Here is a 27189-nt window from a genome sequence, read left to right on the forward strand (position 1 = left end):
ATGGCAGCTGGTCTCCCACAGTTTTACCCACTGATTTTGTCCACTGCTGGGAAGAAGTAAACACCGTGGCTGTACCATGCTGTGCCTTCCTGCACCTCTCACACACAGGCATGTGCACACTTGTGCACGTTTTCATAGACACACTTCTATTAACAAGAAACTCTAGGCATACTGTGAATTCCAGAGGTTTTTATGGAGATACATCTCAGAAGAGAAATAGGGATGAAACATCACAGGAAGCTCATCACTGAGCATGAGCAGAGAACAGCAGCTGGTTACTCCGTTTGCCAGGCATGTCCACAGAAAACCTCTGCCTTTCCCCATTCCACATGGCAAGGCGAGAGACAGATAATACAAGCTCATTTTGCCTTTCCAAAGAACATTATGATAGCTCTTTTTAGTCTGATTATGCCACAGTTCTTGTACTTGTAAGGATTGTTTTTCTAATGAGGCAAGAAAAGTCAAAAGAAATTAATAGCCAAGATAACAGTTATCAGTCTGATATAAATAAAACAGTGTATAATGTTTGCAATACACTACAATCTACAACTGATAAAGGAGTCTAAAGCCAAATGAGGGTTTAAAAGGAAGGGGATATTGGAAATATTTACTCTCTAAGTTCATTTTTAAGCAAATGACTGGGTCATAGTTGCTGTTTGTAGCTGTTGCTGCTGAAGCCAGTGTTGCCACTGAAGCCTAGAGTAAGGACATTACCCACCCAGCACAGCCCAGCCTCTCCATGGGATCCAAAAAAGGCTCAGATAAGATCCAAAAGCCTCACCCACATCCTCATACAATGGGGATCATGTTTTAATTCTGTGATACCTTAGTTCCAGTAATCCCTGGGTAGGAGGTATACTACAAAGATATCACTTGTCCACATTGTTGGTTTTGTGCTCTTTGCAGGACCCTTCATCTTAACACTGCAGACAGCTCCATTACGATGTGTTTGTCTTTGTAACTCTCCAGATGCCCATACTGTGCTTGTTTCAAAATGTCAGAGTGGCTCCTTCCTCGTGTGATTGTGTCACCAAAATAATTTTACTAGTTCTGCCTAAATTCCCTTGGGAACCTGTTTCAGTAAGGTACAAATCATGAGTGTACCCCATAATATGCAACATATACGCTCCCCTAGGACTCTTGGGAGGTGCCTCTGGAGCTTGAAGGAGCTGAAGGCAAGAGCTAAAGCACTGCAAGGGTGAATATCAGGCATGATCTGTTCCTGCTGATTAGAAGCTATCCCAGGTGATGTGTTCTCATATTAGTCATTTCCAGGATCCTAATTTACCTCCATATACGTCATAAGAGCTAAACTTTGCATCCTAAGCAAAGAGCTAGACAAGCTGTAATGTAAATACCACAGGATCTGATTCCTGAGATTCCAAAGATTATCATGGGAGCTTGGTCTCACAAGCTGTGTTTTAGTGAAAGGGGTCTGAAGTGCCAGTATAATTTCTATCACTTTTCAAAACCTTTGCTCTCTGCTAGTCCTATGAGTTTTTAATCCATTTGGCAAAATCAGTGATGTACATACATGACCTGATTTCAGCTGTTTCTCAGTAGCTGGTACAGTGCTGTTTTTGGATTTGGTATGAAAATAATGTTGATAACACACTGATGTTTTGGCCTTTTTTTATTAAACTGCTCTTATCATAACATAGAAGTTTTAGTTTTGATTCTCCTCCCCATTCCACTGGGCTAGGAGTAGGGGAGGTGAGCAAGCAGCTGTGTGGTGCTTGGTTCCCAGCTGGGCTTAAACCATGACAGCATACCAGCATAATTTTTGCTATAATTGCTTTAGCTCATTTCCTTAAAAATATTAAATCATTTGCACAAGAAGCTCTCTTCTCTGATGAATACTTTTCCAGAGTAAATCATTAATTCTTTGTTGCATACATTTCCATACTCCTCTTAGACATGTTCTATGGTCTGGGTTTGGGGTTTTTCCTTATATTTCAGTCCTAAGCTTTAGGATCATGAAATGTTTCCAATGATCACAAGATGCCTTTTTTTTGTTTTAATACGTGTTTATTTGCAACAGTAGTGTGAGATACAGTAGAATACATGTGGGAACCAGATAATCATGTGTTATTTTATAGTGAATTTTTCAGTAGATTATTCCAAATATTACAAATGGAAATTTTAAGTCCCATTATATTAGTTCTGATATCATGGTGACTAAGCACTTAAACAATAAGCAGTCTTGTGGAAAAATCCAGATACACAGTTTGCTTTAACTCATTTGTCCTAAATTTCAGACTGCAATGGGATGGCTTAGATCATGTAAGTGGGTAGGAAATACTTCAGTCTATATTTACATAATATCTACTTAGAAAGTCCTTGAGAAACTCAGATACACACAGGCTGAATTGAGATACAAAAAATTGTGCATGGTGTTTTCACCTCTCACCCTGAAATGAAAGACTCACAATGAAAATTCTCACGTATTTTAATAAGATTAAAAATATTGGATGGTGTATAATATCCTGAATATGTTACACATCCAGCAGATAAGATGTTTCAGAGCACAGTGGCAGCTGCTCTGCCATCAAGCACTAGAAAGGTAGATGGCCATTTAGCTTTCTAAGCACGTACTGTGGTAATTGCTAATAATAAGAAATAAAGCACATTTTGAAAAGCTGATATGCAAATACATGTGACAAGTCTAAATGGCATGAGATGAATCTCACTCCTATTTTGAAAGGTGGAACACTTTAACAGAAGCGTTATCATGACTTGATAACTTGAACGCTGCAAGGTCTCTTCATATTTTTTTTTCCTGAGAATAGCCAGAATTTGGGTGATGAACTCCACAGAGAACACGCAGCCTAAAAGGTATTTGTGTGATTCAATGGAATCACCCTTGGCTTCTCTGCTTTCTTTTCTGAAACGCAGTGACTTAATATTATGAAGGTGCTTGTTAAAGTGCAAATATAGCATTGAAAACAATCGTGCTATCATGGAGGAGTGAGATTCATCCTTTTTTTTGGGGCCCCAAAATGATGACAGACCTGCCAGTCTTCCTGTGATTTCCATTCACAGTCATAAACAAAAACATTTCCCACCAAAACCAAGAAATGTTTTAAGAAAACATCAAGTATGTTACCAGATGCAGTATAGAGCTGAAGAGCTTTAGAATACAAATCTCACTCAAACAGTAGCAAAGTACGTGTTTAAAAAAAATACAAAACCAAAAGTATCTTGAATCCATAAAAAGGTCATGCTAGTCTATTATTTAACCAAGCATGACTATTGTACAGTGATGATACCATTGCAAGACAGCTTAGAGGAGCACATATCCCTGTGCTAAACTAAATCCTAATAGATGCTGAAGAGTGATATTCCCTTATATGAATGTGGTGGGGCAGAACCACCTGTGATTACAGTCACTGTAAGGATTTACTTTAGGGTGCGTCATAAACCTCAAGTCGAATGCATCTTCTTCCAAAATTAAACATATTGCTGAAAGCCTAGGATTTTAGAAAAAACACAGTGAAGTGTATGAGAGAAGCCATCAGGCCCCCAAAAAGCTCAGGATCATTTCCACCGGAGTCAATGACAAACTCCTCCACAAGTTTTAATCTGTGGGATCAGGAGCAGACCTACCACACACTGCTTACCTTCTAATGTCTAATGGCATGGCAGCAACCTTTACTGTTTGGTGGCCCGTATTTTAGCATCCCTTCTTTTCCCTGATCTTTTAAGAAATGTCAGGATCTTATCCTCAATAAGGAGTTCTGCTGGTTCTGGGGCTGGTTCTGAGTGTTTGCCGCAGTTCATTAATACAGAGTGTTTCAGCAAAAAGATCCTTCTAACCTGGTGCTATGCTCACATTATGCTCACCTCAGCAGCAGAATCAGGCTGGGTGAGGAAAACACGCATCAAGCCATTTGTGTAAAGGACCCTTAAGCATAAAACAAATCACAGCTTCTTATTTAAATAACACAGTACCATGCAAAATTCACAAATTAGGGAGCGTCTTTAAGTACAAAAAAATGCAAGCCTTTGCTTAAAAATCCACCAATTCTATGTGCATTACTCTCTACCTTTTTAAGCCATGCAAAAGGTTTAACCAAAATGTCCCTTTAACAAATATAGATTGGAACTATGTAAAAAAAAGCCCAACTAACTGCCTAGGTAAATCCCTCACAAGTTTTGATCTTTCTCATTGAATCTCTTTATCATGGTATTCATCCATCTGAGCAGAGGTCGAACACCACACCTGTGCTGCCCTTCCCTTGGGAGACATAGTCCTTGCTGTGGGAAGGAGCTCTTATCTGCAATTTGACATTGTCCATTGCAGGTCCCCTGCCACACTCAACTGCAAATGCATGAAGGAGTCATGAATCACATGCTCAGTGCAGGGAACTTGCACCACACTGACAGGGATTAAGACAAGAAAAATGTGAAACTTGAAAAAGGACATGCTGGGAATATACAAGGCTGCAAGCTGGGATACTAGAATTGCCCTTGGATCATAGTGCACAGATTTAAGGGTTGTAGTGGTTTATTATCGCATTAGAAACATCTAATACCTTGTAATAAAGATTGTATGTAGGGTATGTCAAAGAACAGATGAGGCTAATACAGCCCACAGTCAGGACTAATATTTTTTCCTCTCTTTTTGCTAAATAAGCAGGGATAGCTTTTCAATTTAAAAACAAAAACTGTATAATTAGGGTAATAATACCATGCTCCTGACTGCTCTGCAGCTGCATATTGTAAAACTCAAAGCCACTGATCAGAAACAAAAGCAGTTAAGTCAGTAACAGCTTTACAGAAATGTTCTGCTGGGGTGATTTTGTCTGGCAAAAACCTCTATAGGGGAAAGACTGTTTACCAAATATATTTCATGTCCTTTTGCCCCTAAAACACCCTGCAAGCACTTAAACCTTTTTCTACCAACAGATAAAGAAACCTTTGCTGAGGTGTAGTTTATGACTATGTGAACACTGGAATAAGCAGGGAACCTGTTCAAATAGTTAGGCATCAGTTACAACAAAAAGCCAGAAGCAGACTTATTTTTATCATCTGTTATAAAAAAATATTTCCCAATCAGTGTCTCAATACAGTTAAAAGTTAAAACCCCTCTATATTACTAATAAATTAAAAAACACTATCTCCAACCATCTTGTAAGAAAATAGGTAAGTAATTTAAACCTTTAGTTTACATAAATTAGCACAGAAATGTGTATTCAAACAAGTGCACTGAAAACAGATATGCCTTCTTTTCTTCTGATATCTCTTATTTAAGTTATTAAGTAACAGGAAAGCCTTTATATTCTTTGCATGACCTTGAGAGTCTGCTAACACTGAATGGTCAATAGTCAAACCCCAGGAGAATGTTTCACCAGATAGACAATGACAAGAGGGAGCATGAAGTACAATCAACTGCTTTGCAGCCTTATTACCCTACACTTCAACATTCCATTTCAGCATATTTACTCTTGGGGATGAAGGTAATGTATTTATACGGTGAATCACATGAGTGAAATTTGATGGGTTGATAGAATTTTTTCTTAAAAGCCTGTTAAAGTATCTTTTTTTTTCAGAGGTAGCAAGGCAATAGTGATGTACATGAGTGGAAACAATACTCCTTTGCTTGACTGTGGATAAAACTCTTAAATAGTGCTGGTGCCGTCTCTGAACCTTGCAGAGAAGGCTTAATGGGTAAGATGTTATAATCTGTGCTGACAACAGCCAATTAAGTGTCAGAAGAACAATCTGATAAGCAGGTCTTCATGTCTATAGGCATTTCCTGGTATGTCTTAACTGTCAATCTGGATGTTACACATCTCTATCTTTATCTCATTATTGACTGCTTTATTAAAGGAGAATGCTTTAATCTCTTTTTTTGACTTTAGGGTTGCTTCAGAAAGAAGGAAAGGAAAACACCAGGAACAAGTCTAAATTTGGAATAATAGATGGGGAATCCTAATTATAGCAAAGTCCTAATCTTCCAACTGAGCAGGTGTATGGTTTGGGGACACCACTCCATGCAGCTGCCCACACCATACCTTTCAAGAAGTGGAAGGTGCTCAGTCTAGAGGAGATCTGTTTCTTTAATGGGTGGAAGGATATCTGTGGACGTGCTAGCAGGCTGCTCTCTGCTTTCAGTGCTTCTTGCTAGTCATACAGAAGACAACACCTCACTGGATGGATCTCTTCCCTTCTTGTCCTCACCCCTGTCGATATCAATCACATGAACTATGCCAGGCTTCAGGATCAGGTCATCGGTCTCTACGTGGCTCCTGTTGTCATCCACCTCGATGTACTTGCCCTTGGAGGGCTGGGTAGCCTTACCAAAGACATCTTTGAAGCGGCGCTTGAGTTCAACATCTGGGCAATAGACGTACTCATACAGAGCACCAGCAAGGACTGCTCCGATTATTGGTCCCACCCAGTACACCTGCAAAAAAAGAGGTGGGAAAAAATCCCAGGCATTAAGCTTTTAAATTAACAGTGATAAGAAGACTGACAAGCAGGCCCACTTCTTCAAAGGGAAATAATTTTCTAAAGTTTTATTGGTCTATCTCTTTACAGGAGGCCTCTTCTAAACTTTTTGTTGCTCATTGCCAGCTGTAGACCACAAATACGGACTTTTTGCAAGAAGACACACAAAGGAAACATCGATGTGGAAAAGTGTTTTTCTTTTTCCATTTTGAAACAAGATGACAGTGAATTTTCAAGGAAAACAAGCTCTTCCTAGTGTACACACAAAGAGTTCTGCTTTGGTATTTCAGACTTAGGTTTCCAAAATATTTCAAATTTGGCATTTAATCCTACAGAATACAACAGGCAGTCAACCACAACAGGCAGTCTGATAATTTAATTTAAATAAACAAACACAATGGACATAACGCAACTTCCTAGGTACCTATCTATTTCATCACAACAGGCAGCAGTGCAGTAACATTAGTAGGTGCAAAAGCCCGCAGGCTCCTGTCAATGGTGTGCCAATGTCACTGCTCTGGAGAAAGAGAAAAGGCTGTCTTTCCAAGTGGCCAGGACAGTAACTAAGCTTCTCCTGAAAGTTTTTCCATGGTGCATTTGTTTATTGTTTATAGCTTTAGTTATAAATTACAGGCTTCCTCAGAGTATGGATAATTAATCTTGTGAAAAACTACAGCAGTTTTTCATATGAACAAGCCATTCACTGATAACTGGGTAAATCTGCCTCAATAGGATAACTCTTGGGAACAAAGTTACACATGGTATCGTGTTTGCAGAATTGAAGCCTTAGGGCCTGAAGACAATGCTATTTCTATTCTTAGCTGCAGTGGGAGCAATGTGGGCTTCATACTTTAAAAATCAAGAAAATCCTTATATGCACTATAATGCGCAGCTCTTCCAGTTAACACTGAAAGTCTTCCTAGAAGTGATTTCCCTCTCTGTAATTAGGTGAGGCTGAGCTGTGATCCATCTCTCCCTTATAAAATCTGAAATGCTTTTTTATAACTTGGGTTGTTGAATGCTATAGAAATTTACTGCATCATTCACAGCCTGCTTATAATATTGTTTCCTGCACAACTGCTCCTGGCTAAGCTGACACTTTCAAACTGAAGCAGGTAACATCTGGCCTGGTCTGCAAATACCAGACTGCAACCTCTTCATCTCTCACTGCAGGCATTTGCCGAGACAGATTCTCCCCCAGGAACCAGATCACAGAGGGTCCCTGTTCTCATTTTATACATCTGCCCCAGTTTGCTGCAGAACCAGGTGAAATGTGAAGTTGACAGAATTACTTCCATAGCTCCTCAGCAGCAGGACCAGCGGGGTTTGCAATTTGCCTTGGAGGTTTTTCCTTTCCAGCATTCTTTTAGCCTTCTTGGGTCGCTCTTTTTTTTTTGTTTGGTTTTTTTTTTTTTTTTTTAACTTTTCCTATTATTTCCTTTTTATTCCAGCTACTACCTCCACAAAACAGCCCCTGAATAGTAAGATGCTATTCCAACATGCTGCATGCTGCACTGCAGTCCTAGGTGAGGAGCATGCCTAAGCTTGAGGCAGGTCAGTGCCTGTCCTCCTCAGGGATGGTCTCTATGGGATGTACTTGGAGAGATAACTGAAGGCAAATGACTTATGAAAAATCCTGACCACTCTTTGTTGCTATGATGAAGTATGAAAAGAGAGTTACCCATTGGTTTTCCCATGTGCCCATAATGACAGCAGGTCCAAATGATCGAGCTGGGTTCATACTGGCACCGGTGTAATTAATCTAAAGCAGAGAGAAAACATCGCCTGTTATTAAAGTCTGGAAGGTAGTGATTCAATTCGTGTGGGACACCCTGGTTTTGTAACGCTCCTCCTCTTTACAACAGGTATCGTCACTCTCCTGAGTCTTAACACAAAGTTAAAAAAAGTCATCACATGAACAGCCAGAAAAGTTCTGGTGCAACACCCTTCCCAAAGGGACACTCCTGACACTCCAAAGTCCTTTGGCATAGATTTATAAAGAATACAGCAGCTATATAGCTGTAATTGCTCTAAAGGTCACAAAAGTTTCCTTTTACATCTGAAGTAGATATAAAGGGTAAAGGGATCTATTTTTTTAAAGAGAAACCATTAACTTACAGCAAATAAATGTCCAATTGCAACAGAAAATCCAATTGCCAAAGCTACTGAACCAGTGACATCACTTCGTTTTGAATCACAGCTAGCAAAAATAGTAAAAACCAGCTGGAATGTAATTATCAATTCCACCAGGAGTCCATGCCCAGCAGAAAGATCTCGGTGTACCTGGAAGAAGGCAAAGAAACACCAAAAATGAAGAAAAGGTGATTTTGTAAATCAGAAAGCCATCACATGCACAGATTGTATTTCAATGAATGGTATTTCTAAATAGTACAAGGTGAAATACAACAATGAACTTTTAGAGGTACAGATTTCCCCCCTCTTCACTCTTCTCCCTATTTTTTTTTTTTTTACTTTAAAATGGTTTTTGATTTTGAGAAACATGGAAAATCAATGAGGACTGAGAACAGAAGGCTTAATAGTAACACCCAACTGGAACTTCAAAGTTAGACTGCAGAAGTATAGTTTATTTTTACGCAGGGATTTGCAAATGCTGCACTTCCCTTTCACCATTTTTTTTTTCCTTGGGATCACTGTAATTTACTATTCAATTATAAATTCATTAATTAGCCCTGACTTAATTAATTTAAATTTCAATTAAAAATTAAGCAGTGTGTGGCTCAAGTGCATTTTTAATAAGTCCTGCAACAGGGCTAACTGATGGCATTCCTTATTAGTTTAGAACAAAGCTGAAATCTAAGCCACAATCTATTTCAAAAGTATGTCATTTTAAATTGATGTTTTTTCAATCCCCATCATAATAGCATGGAATTAATTTCCCCCTTCCCCAGACCATATAAAAATGGCATTTCACACATATATTATTTAAATTTTGCATATAAATTAACACTACCTGCTGTCATCAGATTTGGGGACGTTCTAGGAAAGAGAGCTTCTATAAAAAGATCAGCTATAGCTATTACACCGCATAAACCCATCCTAAGGAGAGCTTTAAGCCCTGTCTGGATGTTGTAAACAAACCAGCAAGATGTGAAAATCTGAGCTCTCCTCATTCTGTGTGACACTGATCCTATTTTCTCAGGGTCTGAGCCAGCCTAGTTCAGGAGGCAGAGGAGAAGTGATTACCGCAGTGACTCCCAGGCCTCCCACCACGCTGGGCGGTGTGACGAGGTAAAGGATGCCCGCGCCCACGATGGCTCCCAGGCACTGCGCAAGAATGTAGAAGACGGACTTGGCAAGGCTGATCTTCCTCGTGCAGACCATTGCCACGGTCACAGCAGGGTTGATGTGGCCTCCGCTGATGTGTCCAAAGCACTGCACCATGGTGGCAATGCTGAGTCCAAAGCAGAGGGATATAAGGACCATGTCTACAGGCAGGGGCTTCTCTGCTCCACCCCAGTTGATCGTGGAGCCGAGGCTGAGGAGGACAAAAATGAGCATGGCCAAAAATTCTGCTGAAACGGCCTTCCAGAAGGGCTGAGTCCAGACTCCTTTAAACGCCACCATAATTCTCTTACACTTACACAGACGTCCACACTTACTGAAAAGGAAAGAAAATCTTTGTCAGAAGTCACCAAGTAAACCTTACACTCTCCTGTTAGGGGCTGCTCTTCAGCAGACTTTGGAGAGAAGGTGGCAACACTGAGTATCCTTGTGCTGGGACAACCACAGATTACACTCTTAGAGGAGACTGCCCTTAAGACATGCCCAGTGTTGGAGTGTCTGCAGGACATGGGGTAATTAATCCCTCCTTGCAATAACTCTGTATAGTTTCAGCTCCCAAAAAGCAACATCAGTGTATTTTGAAATGATCATTAAATTAAGTGTAGTCTTTTATGCTAGATGGCCTCTGATTTAGAGGCTGTATAGCTCTACCACTTCCAGTGGCCTGTTGATCATGATGTTCATTAAAACAGTGAGTATCCTTTTTCTACACAAATCTGTAATTTCCATAAAGCAGGTAAGATAATTCAAAAAAAAGCAGTATCTTACTAGACTAGTGGTTTTTGATGACAGTGTAGTGTTGGGAAGTTGCCCTGGGAACCAGAACATAAGTTTATTTGCTTGAACCCTCACACAGACCAGTATTTCAATTTATATTTATTCAAAGAGCAGTTTCTTCAGTGTGGATAGTGGGTGGAAATTGAATTCAGGCAGGAGAATAGATGCAATCCTACATTCTGACCTTTAAATCAATCGTGTAATCAATAAAATGCTTTCTTTTGGGCTAATGGTGCCAATTGAGCTGGGGAATAGAGCAATATTTTCTGCATGTGTGGTGTGTAAAACTCTGCATGGCAAAGGAAGTAGTGTTTTGGCTTTTTTTCCTGTCTGGAGATGCTATTTATTAGTCTACACTGCCTTCCTGATGAGTTACAATTTTGCTAGATGTTCAGATACCTATGAAAGTGGGTCACCAAAGAAAAGTTATTTGTGGTATTAATAAATTAGGAGAATAAGCCAAAAGGGAAGCATTTTAATTAGTTTCTAAGGAATGTTAAAAAGATTCTTCTCTAAAAACAAAAGCAAGGAACATCCGACCCATTCAAAAATTAGGAAACAAAAGAAAGAATATTCAGCTGCTACATTTGGGAACAGAATTTCAAGTGGAAGATGGATGAATTTATGCTCAGTTATCTATGGTAACTGAGCTACAATGCATATTTAATACCAGTTACATCAGAAAGAAGCATAAAAGGCATGTCTGCCCTTTTCAAATCTTTGCAAGAGGAATGGTCCATGAATTTCTTAACAGTTGCAGTGAGTAATGGAAAAGCAATTTAATGCTGTGACAGGAGCAAATAAGTTGTTTCCCTGACTCATTTCCTATGCTAATTTACTCTGTATTTTGGATAGGCTTTTTGAGCTCTATCTCAGTTCTCTAGACCCTCAGATGAGAATAATTACATTCTCTCCTAAAAATGGCTCTTGTGAAGTGCTTATGAAGGGATCTGAGACACTTGAACGAGACATGTTCTTCTAGAGAAGTGAAGCCAGAACCTCAAAAGAGAAGAAAGTAATCCCCAAATCTGTTGATTTTAAGTCAAACTCAAGACAAATGGAAAGATGTTTTTGAAAGATCTTATATTAGCAGTCAGTTAATGACCAACCATTCAGACTAGACTTTTTGTACAAAATGAACCCAAAATCATTGCCTTCCTCAAAGCTGAAGGTCACAGGTATTTGTGACCTTCAGCTTTGAACCCTATGCCCAGATTCACACTGATGCTTCCTCACAAAAAATTTACCTTAGTGACCTGAGTAAGATACAGGTATCCATACTGAGAAAAGCTCTTTTTCCCAGGCCCCTGGGCATGTTCCAGGTGAACATAGGGATGCCCATGGAAAAGAAACCTGGGACCCCTGTGCACAGACAAGGGAAGCAGCACTCAGCTACTCTTTTATCCCTCAGCTCAGCTGGGATGTAACCTGGATTTTCCTGTGCAAGCCCTGGTGTTATAATCAAGAGTTTTGAAAGATTTCCAGACACCAAGGGCACTATGGGGGGAATGTAGGTTTATGGAGCATGGTGACTCCTGATGTCTTTGTTCAAATGCGCCTGACTGTCTCTTTCTGTACTCAGAGAACAGCAAGATCAGCAACTTAGTTACACACCTTCATCCCAGAAAGTGGACAGAAAAAGGTGTTTGTATTTGGCATTAAGATGATGCAGTTGACTTCTCACTGGTTGTGGAACATCTTGGAAAATCACCTTAAGAGTGAGTGTGTGTGTGCACATGCATGTGGAAGATCACACCTTCTACTGGACTGATGGTGGGCCTGGCTAGAAGGAGGCTGCTGCTGATGAAAGATAGATCTCAGATTGTTTCTCCAGATGAGAGCACGTGCAGTCAATTCAGTCAATATTATTTGTAGCCCTGAAAATGCAGAAATACTGCATGCAAGCCAAATCTTCAAACACAAAAGCTGGCTCACAACATAAGTTTTGTTTTTCTGAAACATGCTGCATAGAACTCTGTCAGCCATATTTACAGTTAACATCTATTTTTAATCCATACTTTTTTTTTTTTTTTTTTTAAGCAGTCTGTTTTTCTATGATTTCAACACCAAGCAAAATGCTCAGCTGTGATGGCCAAATTTCTCTTTTAAACTGCACACCTTTCCTCCCTACAGAAAACCCCCCTATAAATGTTAATAAAAGCTTAATACTATGTTTGAGCCCTGAGCCAAGGTTTTCACTTAAATCCAAAGGCAATCAGCAACTCAGAAACCAAAATCATCTCAAACATCCACTATTTGTTGAGCATACAGTTAGATTTAAAGGTTGGAGATAAGACAGAGTGATGGCTGCGACAGGTCTGAAATTGAAATGGGACATCTCAGCAGCTAAGATTTGCAATCAAAATTGCAGAAAGTAGGGTTTTTTTTGAGTAGTTGTTGTTCACGCTTTCCTTAGATAAATTCAAAATATGACAGAAAACCACTTTAATGTGATGGTCACACATTAATTTCACAGGTGGGCACACTGGAAATTCTCTGGTCTGGGCTACAAGATTACACAGTAAATTGTGTCTGATAGGACGCAAGGTGGGTTTTGCAGATCACATTGCCAGCAGGGTTTCAGGCGTGATTATGGCTTCAAAGCCATAACAATGTAAATCATAAAAAAGGTTTTGGTACAAAAGTCAAACTGTATTTTAAAAATTCTTCATTTTCTAACGAATATAATTTCAAGGAGCAGAGCACACACCCTGGACGCAGGCTGGCGGCCAGCCACTCCACAGGACACTGCTGTCACACTTAAGTTCTGTGCGTGCAGTGGCTATTTACAGCGGCATCTCCGCAGCAAGCTCCCACGCTGCCCGACCTGAGCTTGCACCGCCGGCTGGAGCTCAAATGGACATCGGGCACCTGCCGGCCAACTTTGAGGGAAGAGGGCGACACGCCGCTGTTGCAAAACCAAGGCACGGTCGCAGGGCTTGCTTTGTAATAATTTGGCCTCGTTTTCCAGAAAGCTGTTAAATGAGCGACTGGCATGGATATCCACAGGAGGTGGGGAGCTTGGGAGCCCAGAACCGCAACTTTTTCGCTGTGCCGTCCCTGGGCTTTCTCCACACACGACACACTATTGCAGGACTGCAAGTGGACGACAGAGTTTTAACATGTGGAAAGAGATTGTGAGTTTGCTTCTCGCTGCACCCTTCACACCTCTGATGTTAAAACTCCAGAGCGACCGACAGGCTCCGATAGTGCCTTCGGGAAGAGGGAGCTGCTGCCTGGCTACCATCCCTCAGTGCAAAACGCAGGAGAGAGGCAGCAGCGCGGAGCCTCACACCTGGCCGCGCACTCCTGCCGGCGCCGCACAGTCCCATCCCGCGGCCGCGCACCCCCCGCGTCCCAGCTTTCCATAAACTCGTCTCTGGTTTGGGGGGGGCTGTCCCCGCCCGCCTGCCTGTCTCCTGCCTGTCTCCCGCCTGTCTCCCGCCTGCCTTCCCTCCCTCCCCTCTCCGCGCCCCGCGCAGAGCCGCGCACTCACCCGCGGCGCGGAGCGGCCGCTCCGTCGCTCATGCCTCCCCGGCGGGCGCGGTGAGCGGCGGGGCCGGGCGGGGGCCGGGGCGGGGGCCGGGACCTGGGCCGGGACCTGGGCCAGGGCCGGGGCGGGGGCGGGGGCCGGGGCCGGGACCGGGGCCGGGGCCGGGGCCGGGGCCGGGCGGGGGCGGGACGGCTCCCGAGCGTGCGGCGGCCGCGCTCCGCTCCCTACCTGCTGCGCCGGGCGGGCGGGCGGCACTCGAGGAACGGGCGCCGGAGCACCGGCTGCGGGCCGGCTGCGCTCATGTGCCCCTGCACAGCAAGGCAGGGGTTCGCGGCTGCCGGGCACAGAGAAGCCAGAGCGCTGTGCTCCTGCGGCGCGGGGCCGCCCGGCACTGGGGAGGACTCAAAGGCTGCTCAGTTTCTTCTCTGCCACTCACTGTGTTGAAGAGAACATAGCTCTAGCAGCTCAGCAGCCAGGGAATTTTATCCATCTAAAATGCCTATTAGTACCTTACTAGAGCTCTGCTGGTTGGAAAATCATAGAATCATAGAATATCCTGTCTTGGAAGGGACCCACTAGGACCGAGTCCAGCTCCTGGCTCTGCAAAAGACAGCCCCAAGAATCACACAGTGTGCCTGAGAGCATTAACCAAACATCTCTTGAGTTCTGGTGCTGTGACCACTTCCCTGGTGAGCCTGTTCCACTGCCAAACCACCCTCTTGGTGAAGAATCTTTTTGTAGTGTGCATCCTAAGCATCCCCTGGCACACCTTCACACTATTCCCTCTGGTCCTATCATTGGTCACTGAAGGGAAGCGATCAGTCCACTGCCTCTCATGAAGAAGCTCTAGACTGATGACTCCCCTCAGTCTCCTTTTCTTCTGGCTGAACAAGTGACCCCAGCCACTCTGCATAAGGCTTCCCCTCTAGGTCTTTCACCCTCCTTGTAAACCTCCTTTGGATTCTTTCTAATAGCTGTATATAATTCTTATATTGCATTTTGTTTGTTGAAGTTGCTTAATTGAATGAAGTTTTGACTAGTATGAAATGCCAAATGGAGGCCAATGGAAAATAGTGTTTAAATTAGACCGTGATGCTGTCTGTTGAGGAAATTCTCATGGTCATTACTCAGTGCCTCTACAGCATGAAAACAATTAAATGCAAAACAGCCCTGCATGTAATAAGAAAAAACACAATGTTGCCTAGGGGCCCAGGCACAACTATTTCATTAGAGAATGCACAGAAACTGTCACTTGAAGAAGACATGGTTGAGAATGGAACTAACTGTATAGAAAATCTGGTTTAGACCTTTGTATGCTGTAGAAGAGTATGCTCATAAATTATATAGAATACTTTGTAAGGAACATGTTCAGCTGTAAAATGAGGTTAAACTACAGATAAAGCCATGCATCAACAGTGAAAAATCAAAGTTTGTCATGACCAGACAGGCTGTACAAGACACATTGTACCAGATAATCCTTCTAACCATGAGTAAACAGTGCCAGACCAGAGCTACTCCAGGAAACCACAGACAGAAAGTCCCCCCTGAGCTTCTGCTAAAAGATATAGACAATAATTTGTAACAGTGCAAAGCAAGTATAAATGTGCAACACTATCAATTAAGGATGCCCTAGACATCCTTACATCCTTATATATTGCCTACAAGTTTGTAGACACAGCAATAAAAAAGTCATATCCATATGTTAAATGCTTACCAATCACAGTTTATTGCAAATACAGGCTATCATAATGTACAAATGTAGGTGTTTCTCTCAATTTGCCCACTCCTCCTCTAGAGCCATGTCATAAAGGAAGCCAAGAGACACTCACAGTTTGATGGCACAAGAGAAGCTGCAGGCTTGATGCTTGCTTTTTTTGTTTTCAAGCCTCACTTTATTTGCGTATGTCTTGAGCTTAGTCAAGGGATGGGTCGGGGGGGGGGGTGGGGTGGTTGTGTATGGTCATCATTACACATCTCTGCTCTTCCATTTGCTGTCTTTCAGTTTTCAATCTAAGCCCTTACCCTGCTACAGTGATTTCAGAAAAAAACTCACTTGTTCTTTGGCACTTTGTGGACTCTGCTCCTCTGGCATGTTTGTTTGTTCACAAACAAAATTCACTTAGCAAAACCAGTAATTGCTTTTCCTTTTCTGGCAGATAGCGTATATCTGCTCTTTTTGATCTGCAGAGCAGATCACTGCCACATGGAGAAGCCAGAACATTAATAGCTTCTGTCACTGGTACCATTCTTATTGTGAAAGATCTTCTGGAGGATTAGACAAAGGTTGTGGCCACATAAAACAGAGAAAGGCAATGCTTCGGGCACAAACCTGGAGCGAAGTGTGCTGTGCCAGCTCTGATCAAATAAACAGACTATGTTCTGTTGAAAGCACAGAAGGCAAGGAAGACATCCCTTGAGATGGCACTGAAAATCAGAGGAAAGCTGCCCCAGTTTATCCAGGGGTAAATTTGTCAGTGTTGGGAGCTGGGGTCACATACGTTCTTTTTTTGTTTGTTTTTTTTTATAGTTTTCTTCTTGTTTTTTCTTATATATTCTCTTCTTTATAAAATTTGGGTTAACTCATTTTGGACTTCTATCCAACAGTGAAATACTCCTGCTACTGTGCTCAACATAGTTAAGGAAAAAACTTACAAAAGGGTATTATGAAAAATTTAAAGATGGTGTTAAAACTTAATCCATGTCAGGGTGGGAGGAAATGTGCAGAGGAATCTTGCTGTGCTTCAGCTTCTCCTTCACTGAACATTAAGTCTGAGTTTCTACAATAATTTCTAGGCCATCATGAATTAAAGATGGAACTTAAGCCGTGGTGAGAACATGCAACACATAAGACATCCCCATTCTGAACAAGAACTTCCCAGACAGCTGAAGCATGCTGGATCTGAGGTTTCAGTTTGGTCGGTTATGGAGGAGAGGGCACACTGCCAAAGTCAGAGAGGAATGTGCAAACAGCTAATTCCAGCTAAAACAATATGAAGGAGAGGGGCAGCAAAACTGCCAGCACTAGACTCTGTCATCTCACTGAATAACAATGTGGGAAGAGTCCCTTCACTGTTATGGCAAATCTTATAGATACCCATCCTGGGCAGCTCTGTCAGACCATGGGGTTTGTCAGCCAAAACTAAAACAGATTTAACGAAAGAGCACAATTTAGAAGCACTGTCCGTTTTCTCAGTGTCTTAGTCCTTTTCCACTTGTATCCAATGGATCTGGACTCTATCCTTCCTTATATTGCTGTTGTTAAACTCTTGATCTTGCTCAACTCCTCTCGGCATCACTTCAGGCTTTTAGTTTCCAAAAGCAAGGAGGTTTACATGCCTGTGCTTTCTCTCTCTCTCTCTCTCTCCCCCTTTCTTTGTTCTGGGTGTTCCTGCCCTTTTCAGCAGATCTTGAACCCACCAGCCAATTTCAACTACAGCTGATGGAGGACGAGAAATCCAAGGCTGTTTAGGCTCCTGCCAGTTCCATGGGCATGAGTGGCTGCAAGCAACCACAGCAAAAGGGACACTTGCTGTCCCTGGCAGGACAGACTCCAAGAGGATTTGTAGAAGTGCCCTAGTGATGGAGGACTTAGTTGCTGTTTTCAAAGTGGTGCAGACTCCTAGGAGACCAAATTCCTTTGGCCTTCCTTGGCTCCTGTCGACAAGAGCGTTTAAGAGCAGGCTGTGAGCCTTTTCAGAAACCATTTGCAGAAACTCTCAGGCTTTTTTTTTCCCGGAGTGATGAAAAGTTTCATTCTGTTGCCACTAATAAATCCCCCTCCCCTCACCAATTTTGTTTTATAAGTTTGGGTTAAGCTTTGTCTACTAAAGGGATCATACATAAAACACCACTTACTGAAATGTGATCTTTGCACATTTCTGAAGTTTTAATTTTCCTGCGGTGTAATCTTGTTACTTAGGTCATTCATTTTGTCACGCCTTGGTATCAGTCTGGTCCAGGTTTGGCTGCAGGGCTATGTTCTCCTGACATTTAGAGCAAGAATTCCCTGGGAAATCAGTCAAGAGATTTGACATTGCTGCTGGCCAAGCTCCAGTAGGTTTAGTTTTACTCTCCTTCTCTATTTATTGTGGAATCTGTCTGTCCACAAGCTGCACATTGAGTTCTGTGCTAGAGAAGGAGAACTAAAAGGGACAAAATGGCCATTCATTTGGGGGATTCATTCAGGCTTTTCAGAAAGGATTTTACAAGAAGCTGTGCACTTAAATGACTGCTGAGCTTCCTTAGCCCTGTTCTATTACCTCCCTCACAAGACAATTTGGATTGAGTGCTTTTTCTTTGCCCTCTCCCCCACCTCAGTAGGCTTCAATTACTACTGGAAAAGCAAAATTAAGAACGAGGTAGCACAGGAACCACCTGGAGGTTTTTCACCTTTAGAAACAGTTTAATTTGAACGTGGCATGGACAGACCCTTTGCTTGGAGGAAAAAACCAACCAAACAACAAAACAAAACAAAAATCTTTTTCTCTTCTCCTGCCACAAATTGCTGCAGTGTCAGTTGCAAAAAGCTGCATCGGTGGCACAACCCGGCAGGATTTGATGAACTGGACAGAAGGTGCAGGAAAGCTGCCCTGGGCACTCATGGGAGCACAGGAAAGTTAGAGGAACAGCCCCAGGTCAACTGGAAATAGAGAAGTAAGGTCTCTTGTGGAGGGGGCAGTGTCATGCAGCAGTAGCAGCACAGAGCAAGATGCAGTCAGCTCTGAATGTGCCAGGAGGGAAAACCAGCCCATCATGCTGGTGGTCTGTATACTGGGGATGTGTAGCCTTAGCCAGTGGGACCAAAGATTTATCTAACTTTGCTATGTGAGACACTGAAATCCAGTTAAGCATCACAGATTTTATCAGCCACAGAAATTGCAGTACTCGGTAAACATCCAGCCATACTTTCCTGACCAGTCTATGTTGCTGTCACTTACAGTCCTTCTGCTGTTTCTAAGCTCCTCAGCTCGATATGCTCAGCTTCTTCCCTCACCACCACTTTAGGCTCCTACAGAAATTAAGCTCAGTCAAAGAATTATGGAGTTCAAGACTAGATAGCAATATAACATGTTCTGTTTAACTTTGTATATATATTGTAGACCATTTCACTTTACCTCAAGACACATTTACTGAGTTCAGTAACTTATATTTGGTTAAATATATTTTGAAAAAGTATCCTTGCTTAGATTTGAAAACTCATGGGAAAGAAAATCCACCCATTCCCTTGGTAGCTTATTCCCAAGACTAATAATTTTCATGACCAAAAGTGGTCTTTGTCTCTAAACTGAGTTTGTATGAATTCATATGCCATATGCTGCTTCTTATTATGCTGTTATCTGTCAGATTAAAAAGCCTCTTATACTTCTACTGTCTCCCCATGAGGATACTTACATAATGTGAGCAATTCAACTCTTCATCATCCTTTTTATAAGCTTAGCAGACTGAGCTCTCAGTCTCTCCCTCTAAAGAAAATTCAGTAACTTTATTTTTTTTCAGGTCTTGTTTGTGCCTTCACCACTTTTTCAGCATTCTTTTTAAAATGCATATTTAATATTGGTCTACCAGAAGATATATTCTGAAATAAAGGCATTTCTTTTAGCACACCTGGGAATTGAATTAGTCATTCTTGCCACAGTATTGCATTGAGGAAGCCTTCTTTCTTGCTTTTTTACAGTAACTCCTGAAACCTTCTGGGGATATAGCCCTCATTCTATAGATAAGTCTTGTTTCACTCTGAGGCATGCAATTTTGCAGACATTCTGTCTGACAGGCATCACAATATAGGACAGTCCAGTCTGCTGTGTTTGGCCATCCTTTTCTCTATCTACTGATTTAAGTAATTTTCAAACTATACTGGCAGTGATTCTATATTTACTTCCAGACTTACCTGCTGAAGAAAACCCTAAAACAGAAGAGGCCTCACAGTCATCCCTTCAGATCCACCAACAGCTGACATGATTAGTATATTAAGTACTTTCAGAGATCTCTCAGCCAGGTCTGAACCCATTTGCTGTTCTGTGGCTAATGAACAGTGATAATGCTCTAAGCAGATATAACTCAGTATAGCAGCAAAGAAACACTGAAACACATTGCTCTGTTCAGCTACCTCTGTCAACCATTATGGGATTTTAAAAATGAAATTGTATTGTTCATTTTCTTTTTCTTGGGCAAGGCTGAGCCTCAGTAGTGTATATTTGACTAGTGGCCAAATGCTAGGAATTTGCTCTTTGTCCAAGTTTTTTTTTTTTTTTTTTTTTTCTCCTTTATACAATATAATGAAAATATGTATAATACATACACAGCTTCACAGTCATAGGATTTATATATCTAACGGAAATTTATGCCATGAATGGGCTTATGCAGCACATTCCAAAGAAAGACAATTTTTCTTCAGATCATCCAGGTTATCTTTGTGGATTACTACAGTAACTGTTGTCTTAATACTATGTATTTTACAGGGGTTATCTTCCCTCTCAACACTAATACCTTCTAAAAGCTAAAACCTCGGGGCCCAGATGTGAAGATGTTGATCCTTTTCCCATGCAGTGGTGCATCTTTCATTGAACTAACCAAAAACGGAGGATCTGACTATGAATATTTACAAGTTCTTTTGTCCATAAGCTTCTAAAGAAAACCTGACAGCATGTTTATCTCAAAATCCTTTATAGAACAGTAACTTTATTTCTGACATGGCTTACCTCTTTAAACTTATCAGTCACCTCTTTTCCTGCATTCATGTTTTAGATAGATAGCCTTGCTATAAGCTGCTGTTTAAAGTGGATTTCGTGAGTTTTATGGAGTAAACTATTTTTGTGTGGGTAGGTATTGTACTGAATTAGTGTCTGTGAAGGAGACAAGGGTGGCGGAGACTCCAAAGCAGGGGGTTGGAACTTAGAAGCTCTTAGAAGATCTTCAAGGCTCTCTTCCAATGAAAACTATTCTGTGATTCTAGGACACTTCTCCAGGTCAAAATAGTCTGAACCCTGTTAAAAATAGATGTAACTTTCTAAGAATGCTTGCAGAGAAAGGGAGATTTCTGAGGGGTTTATGGTTTAACGTGGCCCCTTTTGTGAAAGCTTAACATATCCAATTCCCATCTGATTTTCAGTGTCACCCTGCACACTTGACTGACACGAGCACATTTGTCTCACTCACAGCATGGCAGAACCAACACACCAGTGAAAGGGATTCTTTTCAGCTACACGCCTCACTGGCACCGTGATCCCCAGTGCTCCCACTGTGGCTTGGCTGGTTCTTGCGGTGTGGGAGGGGATGGAAAACCACCCAGCCTGGGTCTCCATGTTACAGAGTGAAATTTGCAGAATGGTCTCTTCAAAAATTAGTTTTGACTTCCAAACCAAACCTATTTAGTACAAAAGGCACAGGAGGGCAATTCCACGCAGTGTCACAATGCAATTTTTGTTGTGCAATGTCAGAAATTTGTAACTCATTCTTAAAAGGTCAGCCTGATTCCATGTGCATTGCCTCAAAGAGTTTTTCTCTCTATACCTGAGTAATTGTAGATTCTTCCAAGTATCCAAAATCATGAAGAGGTATAAAATGCATATACAGCCCCTGTAGTCTGTAGGCAAAAAAGCTATTCTTCCCTTCCCTTCCCTTCCCTTCCCTTCCCTTCCCTTCCCTTCCCTTCCCTTCCCTTCCCTTCCCTTCCCTTCCCTTCCCTTCCCTTCCCTTCCCTTCCCTTCCCTTCCCTTCCCTTCCCTTCCCTTCCCTTCCCTTCCCTTCCCTTCCCTTCCCTTCCCTTCCCTTCCCTTCCCTTCCCTTCCCTTCCCTTCCCTTCCCTTCCCTTCCCTTCCCTTCCCTTCCCTTCCCTTCCCTTCCCTTCCCTTCCCTTCCCTTCCCTTCCCTTTTTGATTGATTGGTTGATTGATTTAGTTTTTTTATTGCTTTTATTTTTTACTCAGGTGATGATGCTCAAGCAGAACAAAAATCAAGGCTTGGAGGGGAAAATGATCACCTGAATTACAGGCAAGTGTAATTTATTGGGAAAAATGGAGATTTTTAAGCCACACAGAGAAAACAATGTGAATGTAAAACAGTAGGGATCATAGTGTAGCCCAAGCAACTGGAAAAATGTGTGAGAGATTTCTATCATGATCCTGAGCAAGATATTTTTAGACAGTAGTCTGCCCTGATTAAGTAATGAATAAATAAAAGACAAATCTTTCCCCACTCTTTCTTTGTGTGCAGAAGATACTGAAAGTCCTAGACTATTTCAGAAGTTTGGGCACACCATTGATTCACTTGGGTTTTGTTATGAGGCCAAAAAGGGAAAAGGAAAAAAAAAAGCCTGTGAAACCCTATAACTGTCCAGTCTCAGTGGTTTTGTTACTGTGCCAAAATAAGGGGCCAAGGCATAATAGCACTAGAAAAGCTCACTTGCTGTAGATTTTACATAACAAGTTCTCAGCTTCTCTCATTCAGCCTGTGCCTGTTTCAGCAACCAAGGCAGCACAGAGAGCAGATTTTAGCTGTAAATGTGTCAGTGGGTAGAGCTTCTTTTCCTTTGGTAAATTAAAGAAATGCCTTGATGCTTGGGGGCCAAGGGTGGCACAGAAAGTAGAATTGAAAATTCTAGAAAGAATCTCAGAAAATGTACCAAAATATTCCTTCTTTTTCTCCATGTCTTGCTCAGAAAGGTATGGGTTTGGCAAAGAAGCTTCTGCTGCTTCCAATTATAAGTATGTTTAGGGGTATGTTTTTATACTAAAAGTCTGTTAAGCATGGCTTCCTAATAACTGGGTTCTTCAGCAACACTTAGGAGTATCCCTTAGGGCCATCCTGCTTTTCAGGGTGGCATTTGCAACTCCCAGCGATGTGCCTGGCAGCAGCAATGGCTCAGTCCACCTAAAAAGTTTTGCCTCCTAACTTGCAGGTTGAGTAGCCTAACATATATCAGCTTAAGCTGAAACTTTCAGTCTTAGCATCACTTTTAAATAAAGCAAGGCAGCAAATAAATTGTGGGCCAGATTCTGCTTGGTAAGAGTGCTTCCATTAGGGGAGTTTCTGTAGTCAGGGGCAGTGCATTGTCTTGGACCCACTGTAGAGTCCACTAGGCTGGAGACAGACAATAAGATAGAGAGAGAAACAGGACCCCTGTTGGCAAAATGTCTGAGACAGAGAAAAATCTTATCTAACTTTGGTTTGGTGTTGGTGTTTTTTCTGCTCTTCAGGAGGACCTGCAGGGATCATGAGGATTTCGAGAAACATCATCCTCCCTTGGAGCTGAGCTTTTGCTCTGCTGCAGCCTCTGAGTACTTTGATCAGAGATACAATAGCAAAGCTGCAATTTATTATTGTTCATTGTCACCTCCAGCCACAATTAACATTTCCCCTTCTCATTAGAGCTTTTTCCTCTGTCCCTCTTTTGTTTCATGTTTTTTTTCTTTTTTTTTTTTTTTCTTTTTCAAGAGAATAGCAGAAGTCATAGCAAAGGTGACAGCTTGTGTCTGTGGCTTGGAGTGCACTTTGGGGAAAACACCATAACTTACTTGAAAGCAGACAGATGCTTTAAACCCTGTCTCCTTCCCCACCCCATCAAGTGTCCCACCAGGAAATCTCCTCCCAGAACCCACATCTGTACCCATGACCAGAAGCAGGTGCATCTGGCAAACTGCAAACCCATAGGGGTGGCAGGATTTCAAAAGGGATGGAGAAACATGGGTCATATACTGGATACTGGGTCATGCAGCTCTGGTGCTTAGGACAAGGCAGGAGTTTGCATACCTGGATGGGATCCACTGCTTCTGCAGAATCCTCTAGCTGAGCATCACTTCATTTACAGCTACTGCAGTAAAAGAAATACTACAGTACTTATTTACACCAAAATAAAACACTTTGTCTTTCATCTGGGCTCTGAATAAATAGAGACAGCAAGATTTTCACCCGGTCTGCTCTCCCAAAGGAACCAGAGGGACACTTTCCCCTGGTCAGACATCCTGGCACTGGTTTTATGCTGAGGCAGTGCCTGGATAGGCTTGACAGATGCACAGTGTTTTGAGACAGAGCTTGCATTCTTAAGGCTGCCAACTGCCCAGAGCAGAGATGAATGATGTGTTTCTCGGCTGGGGCAAAGCTGGGAAGTCCCCAGCTCCGTCCAAGCCATTGGAAATAATGCATAAGGAAAGGCAAGGAACATCCATGAGTTAAATTCCTTACTAATACCTAATTTCTAACCACTGCTCTTTAGCCACACAGTTTAATGATTTTAGGAGAAGACACATGGTATAATTTCCTTCCATTTATAGGACTACTTTACCAGCGGGGATACCAATGCAGAGAGCATTTCATGTTTGTCCAGCAAGTGCATGAAATTACAGAACCTCTCCATCACTCCAGCCACAAGCAGAGCTACATCTAACATTGAAGAGACGTGTGGAACTCACTTCAATTAGCTGCATTGCCAAAAGCACAAATGTTCTCCCCTAAAACAAGTATGAATTATATGATAGCCAAAAAATCTATGACATTCTCATTAAGCTAATTAATATAACTGCTTCTTGAATCTACCCACTTCTGCACATTTCTGAAGGAAAAGCAGTCTCAGGTATCTGGGGATATAAACAGATGTCCTTTGCTAAATCAGAGAGTTCCACCTCCCAGTAGTGTATGTGCTTGCCCTGCCCTGTGAACTGTACATTAATTGGTTGATACAGGACTGGTGCATCCATATTTTTAATGAAATATAGTGATTTATGGTCAGATTTCAGACTTTATGTTCCAAGACCAAATTAATATACTTTTGAAGGCATCACAGGAGTTATAAAGTTGATAAATTTGTATTAGCAATACAGTTGAAAAGACTTTTCTGATGCATTGTTAGCCTTAAGGCGCATACAACAAAGATGTTTATACGTAACCTACATATACAATAAAAAGCTCTAGAAAAATATTTTCCTCTCAGACTTATGCTGAGTGTCATATTGCAATTTTCAGTTAAATTTAAACTACATTTAAAATTAAAGCAGTGATCTCCAATGACACATCACCAAGATAGCACAGCCTGAGGCAGGAGTAGCTCCAATAAATTTGGCCTTTCGGGGGAATTCCACCAGAGGACATTTCCAGGAGAATGTGCTGTGTTTGATTGCACTGTGGTTGCACACCTCTGACTTCCAGCAAGCAACAGTTTAGCAGCAATTTTAGAATAGATGGGCACAGTGGCTATGTCTGAGCTTTGCAAGCCGAATTCTGCCTGGAAAAAAGAAGCTGCCTTATATTGATGTATATATCAGAATTCAGCAATGCACACCTATGAAGTTTAATTCTTTTAAACTTGTTTATTCTTTAAAAATTTTGGTTTTATTAATACTGATTCATTTTAGAAGAAAGGCAGGTGTAGAACATTAGGTTCCAAAAACCAAATTTTAATTTCAGGAGGGATGCATGACTGTCTGGTGTTTGGAACAGACACATGAGTCAAAGGAGCACCCTCCTGCCACGCCAGCCCTCCCACAGACTCACTGTAATGCCTTTACAGCACATTTTACTTGCTCTGACAACTGACCTGCATTAGAGAAGTGCTTAGAGATCTTCAAATGAAGAAATGTTCATAACTAAAAAGCATTTACTGTAATGAAGCCCCTTAAAAGAGGCTCTGCATGCCACAGCTGATCTCTAGTGTAGATGTAATCGCACCGAACGTTGTGGAGTGTCTTTTCATTCCTCTTCTGCGTACATTATGTATAATTTTCTGAGTAAAACAAACATCTGTGCACAGTTGTGGATATGAGATTTTATGCTAGTTATGGTGGATGACCTTCAGCTTTTGTTTTGCCCAGGATTCTTACAAATATAAACAAAGTTACAATCCAGCCTCCCACTTTGACCTTTTAAATTTTACTTTTAAAAATAGAGGTTATCATTTATGCTGCAAATTATGCCTTTATCTCTTATAATCCCATAAGTCAGATATCACAGTCCCACTTCAATTATGCTAAACTCTTATGTTAATTTTAAATCATGTAACTTAATTCCTGGCAAAGCAGGCTGGTGATTTTCAAAATGTGGTTAATGAAGCAAAGTACAATCTAGATTCTGCTACTGAGATCATCTGAATCCCTTAGGTCGCTGAACATGACTATGGAGAGGCTCTCCTTTACAAAAGTCTGGGTTAGATTTTCAAAAAATGAATTTTTAAGTGCAGTTAGGGGCTATGAAATTTGAAGTTGAATGTACAAAGAAGTTGAATTACTTTCACTAGAGCCATAGAACAACAGTGCAGCTAAAACAATTACACTTCTGTGCACATACATGCTTTAAAAGCCTTGACTAGTGTCCTCCCCTGTTAAATCATAAATGCAAACCATACCAGATTTTCAAGATGACAGTCTGGGGACCTGTCCCCAGACATCCATGCCCATGTCCATGGATGTATGCAAATCAATGTCATTTTCCCTATCATTTGCAGAAACCAAACATTTGCTAATAATTTCTTTCAACTCCCTCCTTGACTCAAACAGTAGCTTTATCTAAGACCTGCTAGTAGATGAAATCTTATGAGACTGTGTAGCTTTTTCAATGCAATTAAAGCTGCCCCCCAAACCTCTGTCATTCTCTGGTCAGATAGGCAGAAAGTTTGCCACTAAAATGAACTCAGTGTGAAGCTTAAGTTCTTAAGAGTCTTTGTAATTTACTAATAAAATTTATTTTTCTGAATGAAAGTATTCATACCAAACTCATTTATAAATTTGCCTCCATTCTTCACTAGCATGTTGCACTTTTTTCCTCATGTGCTTTTTTGAAAATACTAGTACCACTAGTGTGCCATTTTTTCTGTCTATAAATTATCAGTTAATTAACATACATCCACAACAGACAAGACAATGCAAATATTGATGCCCAAAGGTTGGTGGATATTTATTTTTGATTTAAATTTACTATATTCAGTTATCTTCCTATAAGGCAAGAGATACTCACTCAGGATTTGAGGTTGAATCCAATACTTACAAGAGCAGAGAATCTAGAGGTCAAACCAAGGTCAAATCCAAGGCAGTTTTCACATGACTTAGAAGGTTGCACAGTACAAAATCAAAACTTTCAGGAGGTCTTCTTTAATAGTCCTGAGTTGCAAGATGTGCTGTGGAGCCAACAGGAAAACCAGGAGGGATTTCTGACAGGGAAGGTGGGAGTTGAGCACCATC

General features: G+C 41.5%; 1 protein-coding gene and 1 long non-coding RNA gene across 3 annotated transcripts; one reads left to right on the plus strand and one right to left on the minus strand.

Moving 5' to 3' along the window:
- Window positions 1-2006: 2006 nt before the first annotated feature.
- Window positions 2007-14637, minus strand: AQP4 (aquaporin 4). Of its 2 annotated transcripts, none has more exons than XM_002195991.7 (5): window positions 14255-14637; window positions 9658-10072; window positions 8572-8736; window positions 8135-8215; window positions 2007-6409 (listed from the first exon to the last, which is right to left on the minus strand). In XM_002195991.7, the coding sequence occupies exons 1-5, from the start codon at window positions 14326-14328 to the stop codon at window positions 6131-6133; spliced, it is 1014 nt and encodes a 337-aa protein (XP_002196027.6). In that variant the 5' UTR covers window positions 14329-14637; the 3' UTR covers window positions 2007-6130. The 2 variants fall into 2 exon arrangements, with proteins under 2 accessions (XP_002196027.6, XP_004175276.5); XM_004175228.6 differs by lacking the exon at window positions 14255-14637 and adding an exon at window positions 14030-14147.
- On the plus strand, window positions 13677-25763 carry LOC121469524 (uncharacterized). The gene is made up of 3 exons (XR_005979650.2): window positions 13677-14079; window positions 21952-22015; window positions 23221-25763. It is a non-coding gene; the product is annotated as an uncharacterized lncRNA (long non-coding RNA).
- Window positions 25764-27189: the final 1426 nt, after the last annotated feature.

The sequence above is a fragment of the Taeniopygia guttata genome, chromosome 2 (assembly GCF_048771995.1).
Source record: "Taeniopygia guttata chromosome 2, bTaeGut7.mat, whole genome shotgun sequence".
In the NCBI taxonomy this organism is placed as follows: domain Eukaryota; kingdom Metazoa; phylum Chordata; class Aves; order Passeriformes; family Estrildidae; genus Taeniopygia; species Taeniopygia guttata.

Excerpts from the sequence above, each read along its gene's own strand:
- AQP4 (XM_002195991.7), bottom strand. The coding sequence starts at position 14,328 with ATGAGCGCAGCCGGCCCGCAGCCGGTGCTCCGGCGCCCGTTCCTCGAG. Across the intron at positions 8,737-9,657 it reads GAGGCCTGGGAGTCACTGCG|GTACACCGAGATCTTTCTGC; the intron begins GTAATCACTTCT and ends GCCTTCTTCCAG. Across the intron at positions 6,410-8,134 it reads GCACATGGGAAAACCAATGG|GTGTACTGGGTGGGACCAAT; the intron begins GTAACTCTCTTT and ends CTTTTTTTGCAG.